General features: G+C 39.2%; 1 protein-coding gene across 2 annotated transcripts in view; it reads left to right on the top strand.

Moving 5' to 3' along the window:
• The window catches only part of RORA (RAR related orphan receptor A), a 675,954-nt gene that overhangs the window by 565,609 nt on the left and 89,378 nt on the right, over positions 1-20,967 (top strand). Inside the window, exon 1 of one of the 2 annotated variants that reach the window (XM_016126852.2) lies at positions 18,926-19,064. The exons of the other annotated variant lie outside the window; for it this stretch is intronic. Within the exon in view, the coding sequence (XP_015982338.1) occupies positions 19,034-19,064 (31 nt within the window). The 5' untranslated portion in view covers positions 18,926-19,033. Of the gene's footprint in view, positions 1-18,925; positions 19,065-20,967 lie in introns of those variants that run through there. 2 annotated transcript variants of the gene reach the window in all.

Raw genomic sequence — 20,967 nt, 5'->3', positions numbered from 1 at the left:
AACTCTTCCCAAGAATCACAGATCGAGTCACTCGGGAGTCACTACTCTGCCCTGTTTAACTTAGTCAAAATTAGTCATTCCAAAGCCCTTAAAATATAAACTAATTTCATGTTTGCAGAAAAAGCTTTACCACCGGGAACAGGGTAAATCAGAGAGACAGAGAGAGAGATTCTTATGGGAGCAGAGGCATCTCAGATCTCTGCTTCTCAGGATAAATGACTTGCTCTGCCAACCTGTAGAGAATGCCAGTCTGCTGAGTTTGCCAGTGCCCAGGCCAGCAATATACCAAGGATGAGAATTCAAGAACATACCAAGAGGTTGTTCACTAAAGCAGGTAAAAATTATAGCTCTACCCTCAGGCTTCAGCTGGGCACACGTCCACCAGTTTCTGCCCGGGGTTAGTTGAGGCTTGGAGAAACATGCCAAAATTAGGAGAGGTTCATTTTTGTTTTTCAAGTTGGCAGGTCTTGTCTTGGAAAAGAAACAGAATTGGTATACCAGCTTTAATGGATTATAAGATGATTGGGTGTTGGGCGAGAGCAGAGGGGGAAAAAAAAAAGGCAAGCAAAAAGAAAAAAAATATTTTTGAGAACTTGCAAGAAATAGGTCTCACTGGCCAACAGTGGCCCTAGGTTGACATCTGTTGTATGTTAGTTTCAAATGCGCCTGTTTCTTAATAAATGATCTCAGAACTTCAGCGATAGTATCCAAAGGAAAATTACAAAATGAGCTTGAGGAAACATTTTTTCTGGGTTCCTTCTCCCTGTGCCCAACAGGGAAAGAGCCGATAGAAGCCCTGCCTAGTCTAACTTGAGGCCACCCATTGGCTGGTAGGACTAGGATGAAACATCAGCACCTTTAATGTGGGGTTGAAAAACGGAATGCCAGGAAGTTAAAAGGACTTAGGGGAAAATGTCCTTTGGCCTTCCGCTGCGTGACAGGATTCTGAAGTGGCAGCTAGTGAGCAGAGTAGACTCAGTTAGTCCAGTCAGAGGAAAAAAGCAGCAAAACCAGAGGACCAACATCAGTAATATCTTTGAGTACAGTGATGAAAGAGTGAGGATGGCTCTGCCAGAAAGGCGGGTCTCTTCATCAGGTTCCCAAAAGCAGCTTGTGTCTCTGGCCAGCTATCAGAGGAAACAAGCCCTACCTTTTGGGTGGTATTTATTGAGCACCTACTAGGTGCTCGGAGTACTCTAGACCCTTCGTGCGAAGAAGACTCTATCTTCTTTATTTTTGCCAAACTTAAGATTGTCTAAGACAGAGACAGATGGTGATTTTGTTTTCTACCAGGATAAAGAAAATAAAATGTGGAAGGGACTAATGAAAAAAATATGTACATATTTTCTTATTGATAGGAACCCAGTAGTATCAAGCACTGAAGACTCTGAGGAGGGCTAAAACTATGGTGAATTGAGTCCCTTTCTCTTTCCATCTGTGCCCTGTTCTCATGCTGATTCAATGCTGGACACCTGGTAGGGTATGGCCCAAACACCCAAAGCGAGAGAAGTCAGAACAAGGCTCCCACCACTCCTCTTCTGGAGACTCTCTTGGAGAGCTTTTGAGATCTAAGAGACTGAACCCATTCAAGCATAAAGTATTTTCCATTCCCCACTGCCTGGGTAATAATACCCGGTGCATCAGAGTGAAGATAATCAACTGAGAAGAGAAATTTTATTTCTTTCCATTTGCAAACTCCCTTTGACTTGTCCCTACTAAGGAATACCTCCTCCCTCCCTTTTGTCCAAAATTAGGTTAAAGATTAGCACAGGGGAAGACTACTGATCCATAAACTTTAGATGACCTCACTTCTTAGCTTTACTACAAATGCGTACATCACTTTTGATCATTTGATGATTTTATACCTTACGTGAACCCGAACACTCCCAATCTGAAGGAGTTATGGACAATCATCTGCATGAAAACAATAATTTTTTAAATTCTATATGTTTTATCTCCGTAATGTTATTTTGTCTGCATTGTCCTTGAGTGAAATTGAAAGTTTTTATTCAGATGATTACCCTGGATCAGACACGATCTTAAAAGAGCCTGTCTGGTCCCTACATTCTCTTTCACTCTCTTCCTCTCTGATCCGGGTGCCATCGCTCAGCTTTGCTGCTTCCCTCATTGCCTACTCAGTAGCAGCAACAGGAAATGAGCCTTAAAAGTAATAACCCATCATTTTTTTTTTTTTTATTCTGCTGGTCTCATAAAAAACTACCAGTCATTTATTTCATCACACTTATTGTCGATCAGTCCCACATTTTTCACCTTCTTACCGTGATTTTCTTTGTGCTGTGGTTCCCAGCCACGGCCCGCCTCCTGCTGAATTAAACTGCAGCCCAGACAAAACCAAAGAGCACATCTCTCCCAGAGTTCACTCAGAAGGTCGCTCCTGGTGAGATGGACATTGCAGATGTGCTAGAAAGATTAGAAGCTGCTTTGATAAAAGCCTGTGTCTGTTCTTTGCTCCTGGTCCTTCAGAGTGGAAGATCGGATGGCTTGTCGTTACCTTGCATTATTTAAGAGTTTTGATGAGCAGCTCCCATCAAAATTCCCCACAGACTCTAGAGTGCGTGTGTGTGTGTGTGTGCGCGCACACGTGAGAGTGTGTGCATGCGCGTGTGTGTGCGTGTGTGTTTTAAACAGCACTTTAGAATGATTGAGATGTTCAAAAGGACATTACCAAGCGAGCTCTTTGTAGGGCTCACATTCCGTTACGTTGTCCTTCCTTAAGGTCTCTTGGTGGCCTTCTGTTCTATTTGATGGCAATTCTGTTCATTCCAGATTGTATGAAATCCCTTTAGCAGCTTCAAACAGTTCTCTTGCCCTGCAGTTTTAGCATTTGGGTGCTGATCACATCAGTCCCTGGACTTTTGTTATTTTCCACCCCTTTGATGGTTTTCCTCCGTTCTTCTGTTTTCGTTGGCTTCCACTTTCATCTCCACTGTGTATTCTGCAATGGTGTTATCTATTCATTTGAGAGAGTCCAGCCATTCAGCCCTCTGAAGAAAAGGCCATTCCCTCACTTCTGTGGCCTGGCTGCCTCAGTGGGTAGTCCATGATTTGTTCCTTTCATCATGCAACTGTGGAGGCTCCTCTTTGGGCAACCACTTTGGCGATAGGCTAAGGATTAGTGGATCGCGATTTCGTTTTTATCAGCCTCTTCTGTGTCTTCCCATTTTCAGTTGAGATGCAGCGGTTTCTGTTACGGCAGGTATTTTTATAAATGGCTTCGTCTCTGATCATTGCGAATGAAGAAAGGTAGGCCACCTCATTTCCATCTTATGGACTTTCCACAGATAACTATTTATTGTCTCTTTTTAGAGTGTGACCAAATGATCAGAACACTGAATAGGAATGAGACCTTAAGAACTGTATTTCTGGGTCTATTGGTATCCTACCTGAAACTTTATATGTCATTTACCTCCTAAGGCTACCACATTTCTGTGCCATTTAAAATTCTTGCCATAATTATTGCATGTTATTTTGCCAAATTAAATATTTCGTGTTTTATTTCAAAAGCCCTACTACACGATAATATTTTTAAAGGTATTACAATATATTATGGTTCTTTTCTCAATTAATTCAGTATTTCATACCAAGCAAAGGGTGGTAAGAGCAAAGTTAAATGTGGAAGAGGGTTGGTTTTAGGATTAATCATAGGAACCACTCCCCTATGCTATTGGAAAATACATGTGATACAGGCTCCCTGGACTCCCCTTCCCATCTGAATGGATAAAATATTAAAAGGTACAAGAAAAATTTAAATAAATTCATGAAAAAGAGAGCCATAAAAAAGAAGAGACATCACTTCGAAATATATTCTTAACTTCTGCGACCAATGTCATGATGGGAACCAGGGCCCTTAAAAACATTCTGTGTATCTCATCATACTGAAAAGACTGGAAACTATGAAACCACCATTATATAACCAGGCTTGGTTTTGTTCTGCTTCATGTGAACTAGTTTTCTGTAGATTGTCATGACATCCAGTTAATTAACAATTAATTGGTGACTTATTAGTGGCATATTGTTGAAGAGCCATGTAAATTATCTGTTGTAGCAGGAATGACTAGATAGTATAAAAATATATGAACAAAAAGAAAAATATAGTGACCAAAATCTTCTGAAAAGTTATGACAGCTTTGTGTTTCACTTTTTAAAATCATCTTATGAGAGATGTTTCTTGTACTTGCCAATCTGAGTTCCTTAGAATATAAAAGAACAGGACATCAATTTTTATTTATTTATTTATTTTTTTAGGAAACCAATTTTTAATATCTAGCATATGGCAACATTTATTGAGCACTAGACTGAGAATCAGAAACCCTGCAGCTCTACCATTAGCTGTGTGACCCAGGCTAAGATGGAAAACCTCTCTGAGCTTCATTTTCCAAACTGTGAGTGGGAATAAGGACCTCTGCATGCCTGCTATCTTCCTGGGCATTTGTAAATGTCTATCTGTAGCCCTTAAACTGCTTTCTCATTAGCAGCAACAACAACGTAACAGTGATGATGATGATGATGATGATGATGATGATGATGATGACAAATTAACTAGCAGTTTAAAGGTAGCCATGGTGATTTTAATTTGAAAGCATTATTCTGGAGCCCAGACAGTAGGTGCAGTCATACCAAAAGTATGACCTAGGGTAGTCGCAATAGTGGCTTCGCCTTCCTCCTTCTAGCCCACAAGCTGAGAAAATTCATCTCGGGACCGTCAGCTCCTGCTTGTGTAGTCTGCACAATGTGGATCTAGCCTGGCAGGTGTAGAGGCAGCAGTTTCCATGACTCCAACAAATTAACTAGTGTTCACGGATGTTTTGCAGCTGCCCTGGAAACGGGCTAGCACTTCTGAAAAAAAAAAAATTGTTATAGCCATGAGGAAGGTGTTGATCTCTTGTGTGTGCAGATATAAAGCAACTTTTAAAAACCTATCACTTCACCTGCACTGAATGAAAGAAATGCCAGGGTGTGCCTGTTTTTCTTTCTTTATTTTTCCCATCAAACTTACTTAAACTATTAACTTTTCCTTCTCTAGAATTCAGCAGGTTAAATATTCTTATATAAATAGTAATTGCTATTATATAAATAGCAAGTATCTTAATATAATGATATTATTTAAACATCAACCTTGAACACTCATAATTCAAGTAAACATTTAAAAAATATTGTAACTTTAAAAAGAGAGAGATGGTATTTGAACAGGTTTTATTTTATTGATATTTGGCTAATATTAGAATTGAATAAAATACCAGTGTATAATACAGTTATTCCTAGTACAGCAAGCTCTTTGTTTTTCCAACAGTCTTCAGAGTATTGCTTACTGAAACTAAACTAATATCTTGATGGTAAGGTCTTAAGTAATGAAGGTTACTATTTGAGGGATGTATACCCATGCCTCATTCACAGACATTATTAGAAAACATGAGATATCCCATATAAATTCATTTTCTGGAGTATGTGTCTGTAAGTACCTAAACTACTTCACTTTGAGGGTGGCAGAGGCCTTTAAAAGTATATTATGTAAGTCCCTGTCTTCTTAGAGTTCAAGGGTTAATCCATTCTTAATGTTTCAAAGTCATTATAAACATTAATTATTATGGTGTGTACAGTATGCTGTCATACAGGTTGTCCTTGGAGGCTCTGCAGGTGTGGCTTGTTGTTTGCCCCTACACTAAATGGCCCCATGCTGCCATACTTCCCGAGTTCTCATGTGTAACTTTTTACCATTTTTTATCTCTTCTTTCAATATTTATTGTTTCTTCTTGCTCCTATGAGAAGAACTCTCTATTCCTTTCTGCTCTGCTCTTTATGTATTCTATATACTGGAAAATCGGATATCAGATTGGCAAAACTGTATCTTACAGAAGAGTAAATAGTCAATAAGTGAATGCCAGAGGGACTTTTTAAAGCATAGATACAAACTATAGTTCCTAGAATTTTCATGGTTATCTTTCTTCTTTTATCTTTCTTTCCTCTGTCCTCTCTTCCTTTTTACCTTCCATCTTCCTTTCTCCCTCCCTCACTTCCTTTTTCTTTCTTTCTGTTTTCTTTCACATTCCATTTCATAAGACTTTTGAATGAAAGATCTGTAATTATGAAAAGTGTTATAGGAATTATTTATACTTCTCTGATAGCAGTTCTAATTTAGTATTACTTAGTTAACTATTTGCCTCACCTGTGGATATACTGGAACCTACCCACCTTCTACTAAGTCTTAATGACAATTTTTGGTGCGTAAGCAAGGGTAGGACTTTTTTAGCTTCCTTTATCAAATACCTCACATGGTGCCTCACCCTCAGTCCGTCTCCAGAAAATATCTGGTGATTAACTGAGATTTAAAAATAATTATCATGCACAAGCTACATACAGTGAAACTTTCTAAGAACTATACTTGCCTTTCATGTTCTGGAAAATGCTTCTGTGCTATTCACACCTTGATTTTTTAAAAAATCAAGAAACACCAAATTGAGCATAAAAGATTTTTTTTAAATGTGTAAAGGAGCTGAAAGTAGAACTCTTCATAGATATGAATTCCAAGTACAATGCAGCATTCCTATGGGATCATTTTGTTGATAGAGGAATTTCGTAGCTCATAATTAGAAACCCTTTAATTCATTCATTCATTCCAACAATAGCATTTATTGAATGCCTGCTGGGCCCCACCAGGGATGTACAGGCTTATCAGACACAATCTCAGGAAACAGTCATTTTGGCCAGAATTTCAAGGTTGCTATGAGTCAGAGTCCAGCTGCCATATGTTAGAAGCATTACCCCAGTTAAAGCTGAAAGCTTTAAAGTGAAATTTAAGCTGTTCTTAAACTAGCCTTAATTCTATTAGAATGATCCCAAATATTTCATGTTCTAGGAAGAAATATGGAGAAGCAACATCATAATGTTTTCCTCTTCCCTGACAAGTCATTCACTAGCCCTGTCCAAGATCATTTAAAATAGCCTGGAAATAATCGGAAGTGATATGCCTCCATGGAAAGCACTTGGAGGATGCCTGTCGGCGAACTATGTTTTAAACCCTAGGTTTGAGTTTAGACCTGTTGTTAGATTCTGCATAAGAATTTATGTGTTTAAAAAATGTCATCTCAAGAAAAGGTAATATCAGTGTAAGTTAGGAAAAAATGAAAGTTTCATGTAAAATAATGATTATTGATTCTGAGGTTTTACCTATCTATTCTGCTTTGTAATCAAATACACAAACTTAACAGCTCTCCCTCCCTACCATTATCTTGCTTTATCAATGAATCATCATGTTTTGCATTTACTACAGACCAATAATCTTAAATAGTGTCACTTAATCATATCTCATCATCATAATTTTGTAAGGCAATCATGTATAAATTTTGAATGATGTAACTATGATAGGCTTATTGTAGCTTTTTTTTGTTTATGTAACTTCTCCACTCTATTTTAGCATTTAGATTATCTAGTTAGCCTTAGCTACACACAGGAGGATTGTGATAATTTTATAGAAATTATTGCTTTTTATTGGCTTGAATCTTAAGGGACATAATAGATCTTTAAAAAAAAAACATTTTGGGCAAAAACATAATATGTTTATTAATTAAACTTAATTCTTTGTTTTTCCAGTAGTGTTTAAGGGGGAAAAAAATTGTTTCCAGAGAGTACGAACTCTGTTATTGCAGGATCACTTTTAAACATTCAGAAAATATTTTCAATTAAAATAAATAAATCATCCTTTCTTATGAAGACATAGTCACAGTATATAGTGTGCATAACCTTTGCTCCTGACGAGTGTGACAAGACTGACAGAATGACAATACGTCTACTTCTAAAGTGAAAAATTCTCTTAACTGTTTGGATTCCCTGGTTTTATAACACTAAATGCATGACAAGTTGGTACTATTTGGATGGCTAAATAAACTCATGGCTATACTGTTCATCAGTATATTTCATCTTGCTTATATATTTATAAACTTCTGATTGTGGTTCGTGAACGATTCCAATCCAATGACTAGTAGATATCAACAGTGTCCTAGATATTCATAGTTTTCATGTTTATTGTCTGCCTTTAAAGTCATTTTGTTTTTAATTTTGAAAGATAAGTGTTATTTTTCCAATTTTACAGGTGAAAAAACTGAGACTCAAGGAATATGAGTAACTTGCTGCCAGGCACAGTCACACAGCCACTAGATATTAGAACTGGGATGAAAAAACAGATTTTCCAACTCCAGTTCCAGTACTCTTTTCACCATACATGCTGCTTTCAAAGAAACGTTCATTTATTCGAAAAATATTTATCCCACAATGAGTATATGCCAGGTACGGTGCTAAGCCTTAGTGTTACCAGAGATAGAAAAGAGAATAAGACAGATGTGTTTCTGGCCTCTTAGAGTCTAGTTTCCAGTGAAGAAGACAGAAAACAGAACAAAGGATTACAAAGCAAAAAAAAAAAAGAAAGAAAAAGAAAAAATTTTAAAGTGGAAAGAATCAGGTTTAGTGAAAGGGAAAAACAGAATGCCAACACGAACCCAAAGCTCATCTGATATAGGCTAGCGTTTTGGCTAAAACCTCCCAAAGACACTGACATTTAAATTAAGACTGTAGGATAGCAAAAATAATGAGAGAGAGAGACAGAGATGAGAGAGACAGAGACAGAGAGAGAGTTATTTCTCATTATTGGCAGATTCTGTATTTGCAAATTCGTCTTCTCAATAAAATTTATTTGTAACCCTAAAATCAGTACTAGCTGCCAATCTCATAATTGCACAAGCAGAGTATCCTGACACACATTCCTTGCTGAAGTCTGATGAGGTGATGCTCTCTCTACCTTCTTGTTTCAGCTCCCATACTATAAACAAGTGTCCTTTTCACAATCTACTTAGTGCCACAATTTTCTAATTTTTTTGCCTTTTTTTTTTTTTTTTTTTTTTTTTTTTTGCTGTTTAAAATGGCCTCCAGGAACACATGAGAAAACAAGGTTATGTATTTCTAGTTGACAAAAATGTTATGAGCACAGATGCACAGGATCTCTGTACTTCCGCTAGGGGCAATGATCCAGTATTTGCTAATTCAATAATCCCAGTGACGTTATAGAACATAACTACTTCTAATAACAAGAATTGACAATAGATAGATAAATATCTGACAACACCAAGTACTGGCAAGGATATGGAACACCTGAATTCTCATGTATTGCTAAATAGGAAGGCAAAATGGTACAGCCACCCTGGAAAACCATTTAACATTTCTTATAGTTAAACTTCTATATCCCATATAATCCAGAAGTCCCATTCCTATATTTACCCAAGTACAATAAAAACATATGTTCACACAAAACCCTGTATATGAATTTATTTTTGATTACTAGAAAATGGAAACAACCTAAATGTCCTTCAGCTAGGGAATAAATAAACTGTAGAATGGAATATTACTCAACAATTAAAAGTAACAAGTTATTGATATGCTCAACAATATGGGATATATTTGAAATGCATTATGCTAAACAAAGGAACCTGAGTCAAATGGCTACATAATATATTATTTCACTTAAATGATATTTTTAAAGACAAAACTAGGGATAGAAAAAAAAAGATCTGTAGTCGTTAGGATTTGGGAAAGGAAAATAAGTTGGCTATAGAGGATAAAACTGTTGGAAAGAGATAAAACTGTTCCACATCTTGATTGTGTTGGCGGTTATGCGATTAAATACCTTTGTCAAAACTTGAAGAACTATACACTAAAATATACTATTTGTAAATTATATTTTAATAAGAGATGAAAAAACTGGGATCTGAAGGATGAATCAAAATACAATTTTTCCAGTTTACCACAAAAACATCAGAAATACCCTTAAAACAGAGAGCACTCTTCGTTTTTTATTATAGTTCTAGTTGATAAAACATCGTTAGTGTACAATAAACGCTGTGTAATAATTTATGTTATACTATGAATTGGTTCGTAGATGCTATAAATTTATGAAATATATTTTCTTGTCTCTTATTTTCTAATCCTTTAATTTAACATTGTTCTTACTGTTCATAAGAAATAGTTTCTTACTAGTTTTTTGACAAATGGTAAAATATAATTGTTGACAAATAATAACACAGGCATTATTCATAAGAAAACAAAACTTTCATTTGATTTGACTTACTCAATTAAATGGAATTTTGACCTTAGGATAAGAGAGAAAACAAGATAAAAGAAAAATATATAATAATATCACTTACCTTGCTTATATATGATTATTTAACGATAGACAACTATCGGATGTGGATGATTTATCCTGCTCATGTCCTTAGAGGCAACAAGACCAACCACATGACTTCTTTGAGTATCTAACAAACAATTCTGATATTTCCCTTTTTATTCTTCCTTGTTTATAATGGCTTTGCCACATTACCTCGGTCATATTTCAAGGCACAAAGATGATGTAAATGAAATCACCATTCTAGTTTATGAAAGCTTCACAGTACGATACATACCGATCCTTTGGAAGAATTGGCAAGTTGTGTTATCTGAAACTATTATTGTGCTTCAGCCTTTGTAACACATTCAATAATGCACAGCAGTAATTTCTCAACAATATATGCCTTAGTTTACACAAACAGGCCACTCTTTCTCACTTGTCTTATGGTATTTTTAAAATTACTTTCTATTTTATTTAAGAAATGTTGTCAAAACATCTCAAGTCTGTGGATGTGTTATGGCTTTATATAAATAGCAAAACTATGTACGACTATAATCAATAAATCTGGACAACCATTTTTTCAAAGTGCATTGACAATTAAGTAGCCGCACTTAAGATTATTATACTATCAAAGCCATTTGTTGAATGATTAAAATAGATGAAGGAAATGACATGTTGCAAAATCTGTTTATGAAAAGAGAAGCAGTGATATGATCTGGAAAAGTAAAAACAGTATCTCTTGTGCTTCTGTTAAGTAGCAGCAACTATGAAATTATATTTTACGTTTTTAACAGATTTATTATTTTGTTTGGAGTCTTTTAAAAATGCATCATTGTAGTTCTTAGTTTCCTTGCAGTTCGTAGTTTTCCTTGCAGTCCTATCTAACATTTCATTACCAATATTTGGAGTTGTTTAATTATTTCAAAATAGGAAAGAATTCCCCTCAAGTGTAAATGTGTAGCAAGTATTTCTTAAATGTACAAATGGCAACATTGTTTTCTAACAGGATAATTACAACCGTGTGCAGTATGTGTCTTCATTAGTAAGTAATTAAATAATTTACCAAATTGTGCAATGATTTGTAATGGCAAATGCTAATCCTGCTCAATTACAGGAGCTAGTGATAAAAGAATTTCTTGTGCACATGCCTAAACTTTATTAGAGTAGTCATTTTTGATTCCCGAAGAAGTCAGTTTGCTATTTTCAAAATACTGTGTCATACGCAATGAAAAATTAATATTATTTTGAGAGTAGTAGCATCATGGTTAAAGTGCACACCCTAGGTTCAGTTTACACAGGTCATTCATATGGTTTCACCACTTATTAGCCAGGTCTTGTCTTCTCGGGCAAGGTACTAAATGTCTCTGTGCCCCAGTTTTTTCACACGTAAAAAAGAGTTTTGGGTAAATTAAATGCTAAAAACAACATAAAAGAAGTGTCTGCCACAAAGTAAATCCCAAGGAATTATTAATCAATTGGAGAAGTAAAAGCAGCAATAGCAGCAGTGATCCGTAATTATTAGAAAACCATTTTGATTTTGGAAAATTGTTTTTGGAGACACAAGATTTAACTGGATACTCAAAATCTGATGTGAATTTTGGAGTCTCTGAATGGAATGCTTGATTTAATTTACCTCCATCTTACAAAATGAAGGAATTGTTTTTAATTCAACAGAAGAGTATTGCTTTTTTTTTTAATGCAAAGCTAACATATTTTGAAAAACTTTAACATTTTTTATTAAAACAGAAAGAAATATACCAGTCTATTCTTACTGCCGTACTCAGAGCATACTTTCCCAGTGCAAGCCTGGACATAAATAATACGTGTACTTCTGAAAGCTGAGAATAGACTTCTGGTCAGACACTGTCAGCCCAATGAATACCATCCTATGAGCCGGAGCTTAGATGTAAGCATCAAAACCACTATTGACATGTGGCACAACTGTCTGAAATGTCAATAGTTATAAAACAAGCATTTCATAATGCAGAATAATTGATTACTTCGCTTGACTGAACAGAAACATTTTCTCTGCGAAAGCAAAATAATGCCAGCATTTGCTCCTGGAACGCTCCTTCTTAGCTGCGAGACTCGGATTTCCCAGTGAAGCCCACGTTACTCCGCCGTCCTTAATCATGCATGACAAAAATAGGGAAAACCATCTGTAACTGCTTATCTTTTCTCCATTATTTGAAAAAATATTTTTTAGATAGTTTTTTTTAAAAAATGAGTTACAGCCTATGTACGAAGCATCTATATTAATGGGACTGTCTCAGATAATTTTCAGAACTGAAATGGATGAGATACAAAATCAAATAACATTCCATTTATCTTGTTCATCCTAAAACGCTCTGCTTAGCTTTTGCTCTGATGAAATAACACCCATTTCCAGTTTTATTCTTCCTCAGTGTGCTGTGATGTGGAATTCTTTTGCCCTATGTTTTTTATTAAGTGTAATTTACCTTTATGACTATCAAACCAACTATTAATCATTACAATAAGACTATGAAATAGGCAAGCTGCAAAGAGATTTATTTTCTAAAGCACGATTTTCTTCTGCCCTCAATTATTTTTCAAAACTCATTCTCTAAATGTGTATAGTTTGCAAAGCTCCGCACTAGGAACTTGGAGGGAAAGCAAAAGAAATAGCTACAACCTATATTTTAAGCTTTCTTCCCTCCTCTGTATATACTTTATGTTACTATAAACCTTTACTACTACTGCGTCCTTAAACAAGAAATGCATTCATTTTCTGTTTCTGTACTTTTACCTGTGTTCTGCCCTCCTTCAAAGATGCCCGTTATTCCTTTTTCTATCCACTAAGATTTGATTTGTCCTTTAAGGTCTAGTTTAAGTGATACCTCCTTCATGGAGTCCTTCTTCTGATAAAATTTAAGATTAAGATTAGCCCTGCACTGACTAAGAAGTACAAATTGATAATTACAAAATAGTCATGGGGATGTAAAGTATAGCATGAGAAATAGAGTCAATAATAGTGTAATAACTATGTACAGTGCCAGGTGGGTACTAGACTGATGGGAGGGATCATTTTATAACTTATATTACTGTCTAACTACTATGCTATACACCTGACACTAAAATAAAATAATATCGAATATCAACTCTAAGTGAAAAATAAAAGTAATATTAAAGAAAAAAAAAAGATTAACCTTGCACCAGGTTACCTTACTTTTGGCTTACATAGCACCTTATTTCTGGAACATTTAGAGTATGTGTAACACATTCTGCCTTATGTTATAAACATTACATTCATACTAGATTGCAAGCTCCTTGAGGGTAAGTCAGATATCTTAATCTTTTTGTTCCTCCTTCATGTCCTAGCCAGTGTAATTCACAGAAAATGTTTATCAATGTTCTTTGGATGGGAGCTTGCACTCTTATGGGAAAAAAAAGATATAAAAAACTTTGTGCTCTTTTAGGACATCAGACATAAAAACAAAACAAAACAAACAAGACCACATGGCACCTTAGGCCTTGGGGTAATTTAATTTTTATTTATCTTTGTGTTATGTGTACTTAGCAGGCAGTTAATAAATGCTTGTTTTATACACACATTTTGAAACTTCAGAAAGCTTAGCAAAAGTGCAACCTGATAGTCATTTCCACACATCTTCATTAAGGTCAATAATTTATGCCAGGCAAGCTCTGTGTGTACAGCCACACAGGGGTTGGTGGCGGAAGTGGTGATGGTATTTCCACTAACAAGCCCTATTAAGAGAGAATCACTTTGTCCCTTCTTTAAATTATTTAATTTATTACTTCCAGGCTCTAGTATCCTTATTTCACATATGAGGAAACAAAGGTTTGCTCAAGATCACCCAGCTAGTGAGTAGGATGAAGGGCGGTTTTGAGCTCAATTTTGTCTAACGTTTGAGATCATCCTATTATACCATGGAGTTCAATGAAACAAAGAAGGCTTCTTAGCGAAATGGACATGGTGTAGGAGAAAGAAAGAGATGAAGGTGTTCCCGAGAAGCAGATGGGACAAGACCCTGAAAGTAGTAATGGGATGTTTGAGTTGCAGGAGCCTTTTGAGGCCTGTTCTCATTCCTTTATTCCTCCGGAAAGGGACCTGATGCCCTAAGAAGTGAAGGGAGATGCCCGAGGTGACATCAAAAGCTAGTAGCAGGTGTGAAACTTGAACCCAGGGCTCCAAGTTCTGAGTTTACTTCTGTTTTTCATATTCCTTTAACTTAAACACACACACACACACACACACACACACACACACACATTATTTCCTGAATGGTCTGTTGCACCACCAGCTGTAGGAGTGGGGTGAGGACACCCCAGGGAACGCAAGGGATAAAGTCTGTTTGGCCTCTGACATAAATCTCCTTCCTTGCTACCTTGCAGGTATGTGTGAGACACCTCTGTGGAGGTTGCTCAGGTCTGTAGGCCTGTGAATTTTACCCTTTCCCTCGTGATGGTTACATAACATCTTCCAGTTCTTGGATTTCCTAATAGATGTATGAAATAGGTTGTTCCAAAAATCTCAGAATCTCTCCACCATTGTCTTAATTCAGACAAATCTTTCACCTTCAACATCCCATTACACTAAAAACCACACTAATGATTTGCAGCCATCTATCAACTGTGAGTGGCAAAGTGCTATACAAACATCTTTTCAATGGGCAACCAGACACTGCCTTCCTTTTGGAATGTTCAGACTGACTCAAGAAACTGACTTCCCTATATTTTCAGAGCCAAGGTCGACTGATTCTCAAAATTAAGCTTCTCAAGATTAAGACTACTATCATTCTTGTTTTTCTAGTATAGTGCCAGGCACATAATAGGAATTCAGTAAATGGAGTTGATAATGTAAAGTGCGTGTGTGTGTGTGTGTGTGTGTGTGTGTGTGTGTGTAAATTTAGGATGACTCTCAACACCCAAAAACAGTTTATTTCACCATCTATCATAAGCTATGTATGTGCATACTTGCATGTACATTTAAATCTATGTGTATAATTGGTTTAAAATCATAATTAAGATATATAAACTATGATAATCTGTTAATTCTATCCCCCTTAACACTCATAAACAGACTGTGGTGTCCAGGTCTCACTGGTATTATTCCATTTATAAGTGTTCTTTTATGGAGCACTGGCTCCTTCCAGACTCAAATTTAAGCAGGGATGTGATCCATTGTAAGTAAATTTATTGCCTTATCTGTACCTTCCTAAGTAGTCTTGCTTGGAATTCTGAGTCCAACCCTGTTTGGCCTGTAGAAGACCTGATCCCCTGGCTCTATGTTGGCCAAAATGGCCTGCAGATCCCAGTGCAGTGGTGGCTAAGGATGCAGCTGAATCCAGCTGCCAGGACCACATTAACCTTTTGCTGATCTCTTTCTTGTTCAGCCAGAAAGAAATTAATTGAATTAGCAAGCTGCCACACTGGAGAGAGAAAATCAAGGCCTGGGTGAGAAAGAACCACAGAGCCAAAATGCTCTCTCTCACGTGCATCAGCACACTTTGAAATCATCTTTGTACTAGGAGCCGCTTGCTGATTTGGGATAAACTTGACGACCCATTGGTTTGCCATTCTTCCCAGTAGCACTATAGGTGTGATTCGGGGTAGTATTCAATGAGATCAGACCCCATTTGGTAGAAAAACAAATATACTCTCATAAAGTCAAGTGTCATTCTTTTATTTAACCTCTGAATGTGGGGAGATTGACATCAATTTACTGATTATACTCCAATCTAGATCCCTGCAGATATACAACATGCTTTTCTCACAGGTATTTCAGAACAACATGGCATCAGAAATGTCTCTCCACCTCCTTGCTAAATAACAGATCCAATGTGAAATCCAGTACATAGGGACACTATGTGGGGTTGTGACTGTGTCTTGAGGACTCCGAGTTGCATTATCTGCGTTTTTAAGTATGCAGTGTGCCTTCTTTTTCTGAGATTAGCCAACAGAAACATTTGAATTGAGAATTAATGTATAACATAATCCTATTCATGGTAAAAAATTCCCATTCCACTTAATTCTCTCCATGTAAGCGATAGTCTTTTAAAAAAAAATTTCAGAGCACTTGGTAAAAAAAAAAATGTAGTGGAAAGAATATGTTGTTTAGCACTGTTTTACCTCACAGTAGGTATTCCATAAGCATTTGTTTAATATAATCCAAATAATTATTCCTATATTTTAACATATAGTTGATAAAAATTTGCACTGAAATGTGTAACATTTATGGCTCCGATTTGGTAGTATTGAACGGAGTAACAGTTTTTTCATTCCTGACATTTATTTGGTTGAAGATTTATAATTCCATAGAAAATTTGTGTTTCAAGAGGCTTTTCTTTTACTTTCAAATTTTATGAGAATGTAAAGAACAATAATATACCCTGGATTAAAAGCTCAAAACGTTTAATAGAGTCACGTTTACAACTAGCACCTAGCCACACAGGAAGGTTAAGACTTAATATTTGCAATTCTGGTGCTCATTAGCTGTAGGATGAGAATAAACTACATTTCTAAAGGGCAAGGTCAGTGTTACATTATCTGGAAACATTTTTGTTGAATAAATGTGTAAATATTTCAAATAAGTATTATGAGATTACATTTCTATTGGGGACATATCTGTAGGATGAATGATCTACTACTTATAATTACAGGAGCACATGTCACGTTACTTGTCATTCTCGATTACCGATTTCATTTGAAATGGCCACCGATTACTAGTAATGAACAACTATTTACCTTGAAGTCAGATATCTGACAGGCAGGCTAGAGCTAATGGATTTGGTCATTTTCAAGCATTATTTGCTAAAGCAGGATACTGTTTTAAAGTAACATTGTGAATTTTCTGAGTTGTATATCTAGGTTCATTTGCTATGAGTGTGAGCATGCAGTCTCTGATGTTTTCCCATCCTTTAACAGTACAAAGGAAATAAAAATGTACCTGGGATCTACCTGCACGGTAGTTTTACATTACCCATCCTTGTTAAAGTTGTTAGCACAAAAAAAATCAAGAACCAGTTGTGAATGATAGTGTCAGAGTAACTGAGGGGCGTTGCCTCACTGCAAGATACAGTTGCACCATAGGAACATGGTGTGATTTAATTTCATAATTGTAAACATCACAGTGGGTATGGTTGATTTATTTGAAACTCTTGTCCACTTTGCTATGGCTGGTCAGCTGAATTAACATGGGTAGGTCTTGGCTTCACCCTTTTATGACTTTTCTTCTTTTTGTGGTTTTATTTGGGAAAAAAATTCTAAAGGAAAAACTGTGTTGGATGACTTTAGCTGAAATCAACCTTTTATAAAGGCTTAATTTAAGGTATGATGAAATTTTTTGACCTTCTAAATCAAAGGACTCTGTAAATTTTGCCTGAAGGTGGTGGTGGGGGGAGGGAGGGGGGGGGGTAGGCGGGGTGTGATCCTAGTTTTCTACAGTGCTGATTGTCTACGTGCGTTTTAAATTACGGCCCAAGTCAGGGAGCAAGGACAACTGTTATATGGAAAAAATGCTAGGACTCTCCTTGTTTAATCACTACGACTGCAGCAACTAATAATCTAATATTTTAAGTTGTAAATGGAAACAGACCATCAGAAGAGAAAGCAGAATTGAAGGAAAAATAGCAGGAATGCAAACTTGACTTTTGATAATTTTTTGTTATGCTTGATACTGCAGACAAACTCGCAGAAATTTTAAATACTACACTCTGGCTAGTAGCATCTGCAATTCATGATAAAAAAAAAAATTCTGATAATAATATCATGATTAAAGTCTCCATAAAGCCAAAAAGGATTAAGCTGTAAAATTTGGAGGGAATTAAGCCTTAGTTGTAAGTTAAAATTCACAAAGTTGACTTTTAGAGATCTTTTTTTTTTTTTTCCTATCCAAAGTTGCACAACGTTTCATTTTTAGGGTGTGAAAATTTGAGCCTTTTTCCACTTTGTAAATGGGTTCCCAGGAGATAATGCTGAATATGGAAGAGCATAGGAATTTAGTGGCTCAAATAGGCTGGCGGCTGGAGTTCACTTAGGTGATTCACATACAGAATTTTCTTCTTTTCTTCTGGCTGTCTCTGGTCTTGGGGGAGAAGCAGGTGTAAATCGGCACCTTAATCAGTTGGTGTGATGAGGGTTACCAATGTTCGGGTGGGCGTTCCCGCCGCCCAGGCCGAGTCTGTCAGGAAAGACTTCGGAGGCGCTTACTCTACTCCCGAGGTGGTCTCGATGGCCGCGTTCTCCACGGATCTGAAAGGGCTCTACCTTCCGAACAGAGCTGGGGCGCTCTGGGAAATGTGTAATGCGGCTGACTGCGGCCCCCCATTCCAAACACCTCTTTCTCACACACAAGCCATAGCATTTAACACTCCTGGGGCCTGAGAACGGAGCGGGAGAGTGGGATTGGGTTTTGTGCCTCTTGCTCCACGAGCTGGGGGTATAAAGTGGTCAGGTGCGAGTTCCACGGGGCTCTGCATACAGAAAGCGCCCGGACGGCCACAGGTGCTCGGGAAGGGAAAGAGAAGGCCGTGGGCCTGGCCGTGGGCCGGGGGCGCGGGAGGGCAGCGCCGGGCCCTGGTTCGCCGGCTGAGCCGCAGCCGCTCACCTGCCCGCGGGGGCGGGGCGGGCGCGGCGCTGGGGCGCGCCTGCCTCCCGCCTCCCGCCTCCCGCCCGGGGAGGAAGCGGAGGGGCGCGGTGTAAACAGAGCGACGGCCGTGATGTCAGCCGGTCACATGGAGCCTCTTATGGCTCGGGATGGCTCTCGGCGGGCGGGCAGCTGCGGCAGCTGCTGCTGTGGCTCGGGCGGCGGCGGCGCGGCGGCGGCAGAGGGGGCTCCGGGGTCGGACCATCCGCTCTCCCTGCACTCTCCGCACCGCGGCTTAAATGATGTATTTTGTGATCGCAGCGATGAAAGGTGAGCCCGGGCGCCCCGCCGGGGCCGGGTGGGCTGGCTGCTCCGGGGGGCGGGGAGGCGGGCGCGCAGGGGGAGGGGTGGGCGCGCCTGCCGGAGCGCACGTACTGCCCGGGGCTGGCCGCCGGAGCCCCGCCAGGGCCTCTGGGCCAACGCAGCGGCGCCACCTGAGCTCGGCCGCGGGATCTGCCTGCCTCCCGTTGGGGGCAAAGGCGCACGGGCTGGACCCTCCTCTTCCACCCTTTCCGGCTCCTGTCAGTCGCTGAGGTCCGCCAGGCACCCAGCGGGGCCCCGGGAAGAAACTTTGCCGGGAGTCGCCGCGCTTCTGAAAGGAATGGGAAAGTCTGGGGCGCTCAGAGGAAGCCGGGGGCACCCGCGGCGGGTCTCCGGGGCCCGCACCCCGAACCGCTCCGGCCTACGTAGGGAAGGCGCGGCAGCCGGGCCGGCCGTGCGTGCGCGCGAACGTGCTGTCATCCCCGGGGACTGGTCAGCGCCCGAGGTCTTGCGCCCTCCCGCCTTGGCGGCCTAGTGGCCCTGAGCGGCCGCCCGCCGGGAAAGCGCAGCGGGTGCGCGCTGCGTCCCGCCGCGGCCACTTCCGAAAGTGGCCGGGCCCGAGCGAGACGGGCTTCTCCGAGGTGTCGAGACTCCCTCGTCGGCCACCGCAGCCGCAGCGCACCCCGACTTGATACTTTGGGGTGTGGATTTTCGGGCAGTGGTGGTTAGACGGCGGTGAGGGTGACCGGCGCGGGTCAGTCGCGGCCAAGCCGGCCTTCAGCCCTGATCAGGCTTGTGGCAGGATAGCAGGGGGCACTGGCTGAAGTGAGGAGTAGCTCGAAGTCCTCCCAGGTTAGGAGGAAAGAAACGACGGCAAGTCAGCGAAGTTTCTAATGAGAAAGTCAAAGTTTGGAGGTGTGCAGGAAGTCGCCTGTGCGGCCCGGAAAAACCAAGACACGCTCTTAGGACTGTTGCAAAGAGCCGCGGAGAAACTCAGCTGGCGGCACGCTGCGGCTCGTGCGCAGGCAGGTTTCTCGGGGTAGATAATCTGCCCGGCGGCTTCGCAGACCCGGCCGCCTGGAGTGGGGATTTAGAGCCCCATCTGTTTGCGAAGGACAGGGCTCACCTAATGCGCACCATTTTTGCAGACCAGGACTGTCCTGCGGGTTCTGCCATCCGTGCGGGCGCTGCTCGTTAAACGTTTGCTAGGTTGAGGTTTTGTTGCAATCCAGGAGGAAGGACACCCGTTCGGTATCTGCGCCGGGTTTACTTTCGGATCACCGAGCTTTGCCTTCCTTCACTAGAGATTGGGTGGCATCTCTTTTATTAATTATTAACAGGTCGAAACGTACGAGACGCTAAGATGAGCTGCTTGAGATGAAATCTTTCTCTACGACGTGCCCACAGCAAATTTTCTTTTTTTCTTGTGGCGTGCAGGGAATGGGATTTAATCATTTTTAGAATATGCAACTGATAAAGGAGATGAAACCTCCTGGTTCTTAAGAACCACTTTCTTGGGCACTTAAAATCATTTTTGGAAACAAAAAAAAAAATTAAGATTTTTCTTACCATCTTCTTCTTATGTAAAAGACATCTACGCTTGTCCTCTCCCCCTAAAAAAACTTTTATCCTGTTTGCTGCGTTTCGTTAATCCTGTAAGAGTTTAGTAGTTAAGACATTTTCTCCAATTTTTTTCCCTTTAAGTTATAAAATAGATTTTGCTATTTGGAAGGTGCCAACGCCAGTCCTTATCCATTTTTTTTTAATATAATTTGTGTTGATTGGGACAACAGTGAGAAGCTAATACCATTTCCTCTAATGAACAGTAATCAAAAAACAATAAAGTATCTTTTAACATTTTAATTTTGACGTTTTCAAGTACATGGGCTTTTTTTTTTTTTTTTTTGCTTTT

The sequence above is a fragment of the Rousettus aegyptiacus genome, unplaced genomic scaffold (genome assembly GCF_014176215.1).
Source record: "Rousettus aegyptiacus isolate mRouAeg1 unplaced genomic scaffold, mRouAeg1.p scaffold_m13_p_3, whole genome shotgun sequence".
In the NCBI taxonomy this organism is placed as follows: domain Eukaryota; kingdom Metazoa; phylum Chordata; class Mammalia; order Chiroptera; family Pteropodidae; genus Rousettus; species Rousettus aegyptiacus.
The sequence above is the reverse complement of the archived record's forward strand: the minus strand, read 5'-3'. Positions and strand labels throughout refer to the sequence as shown.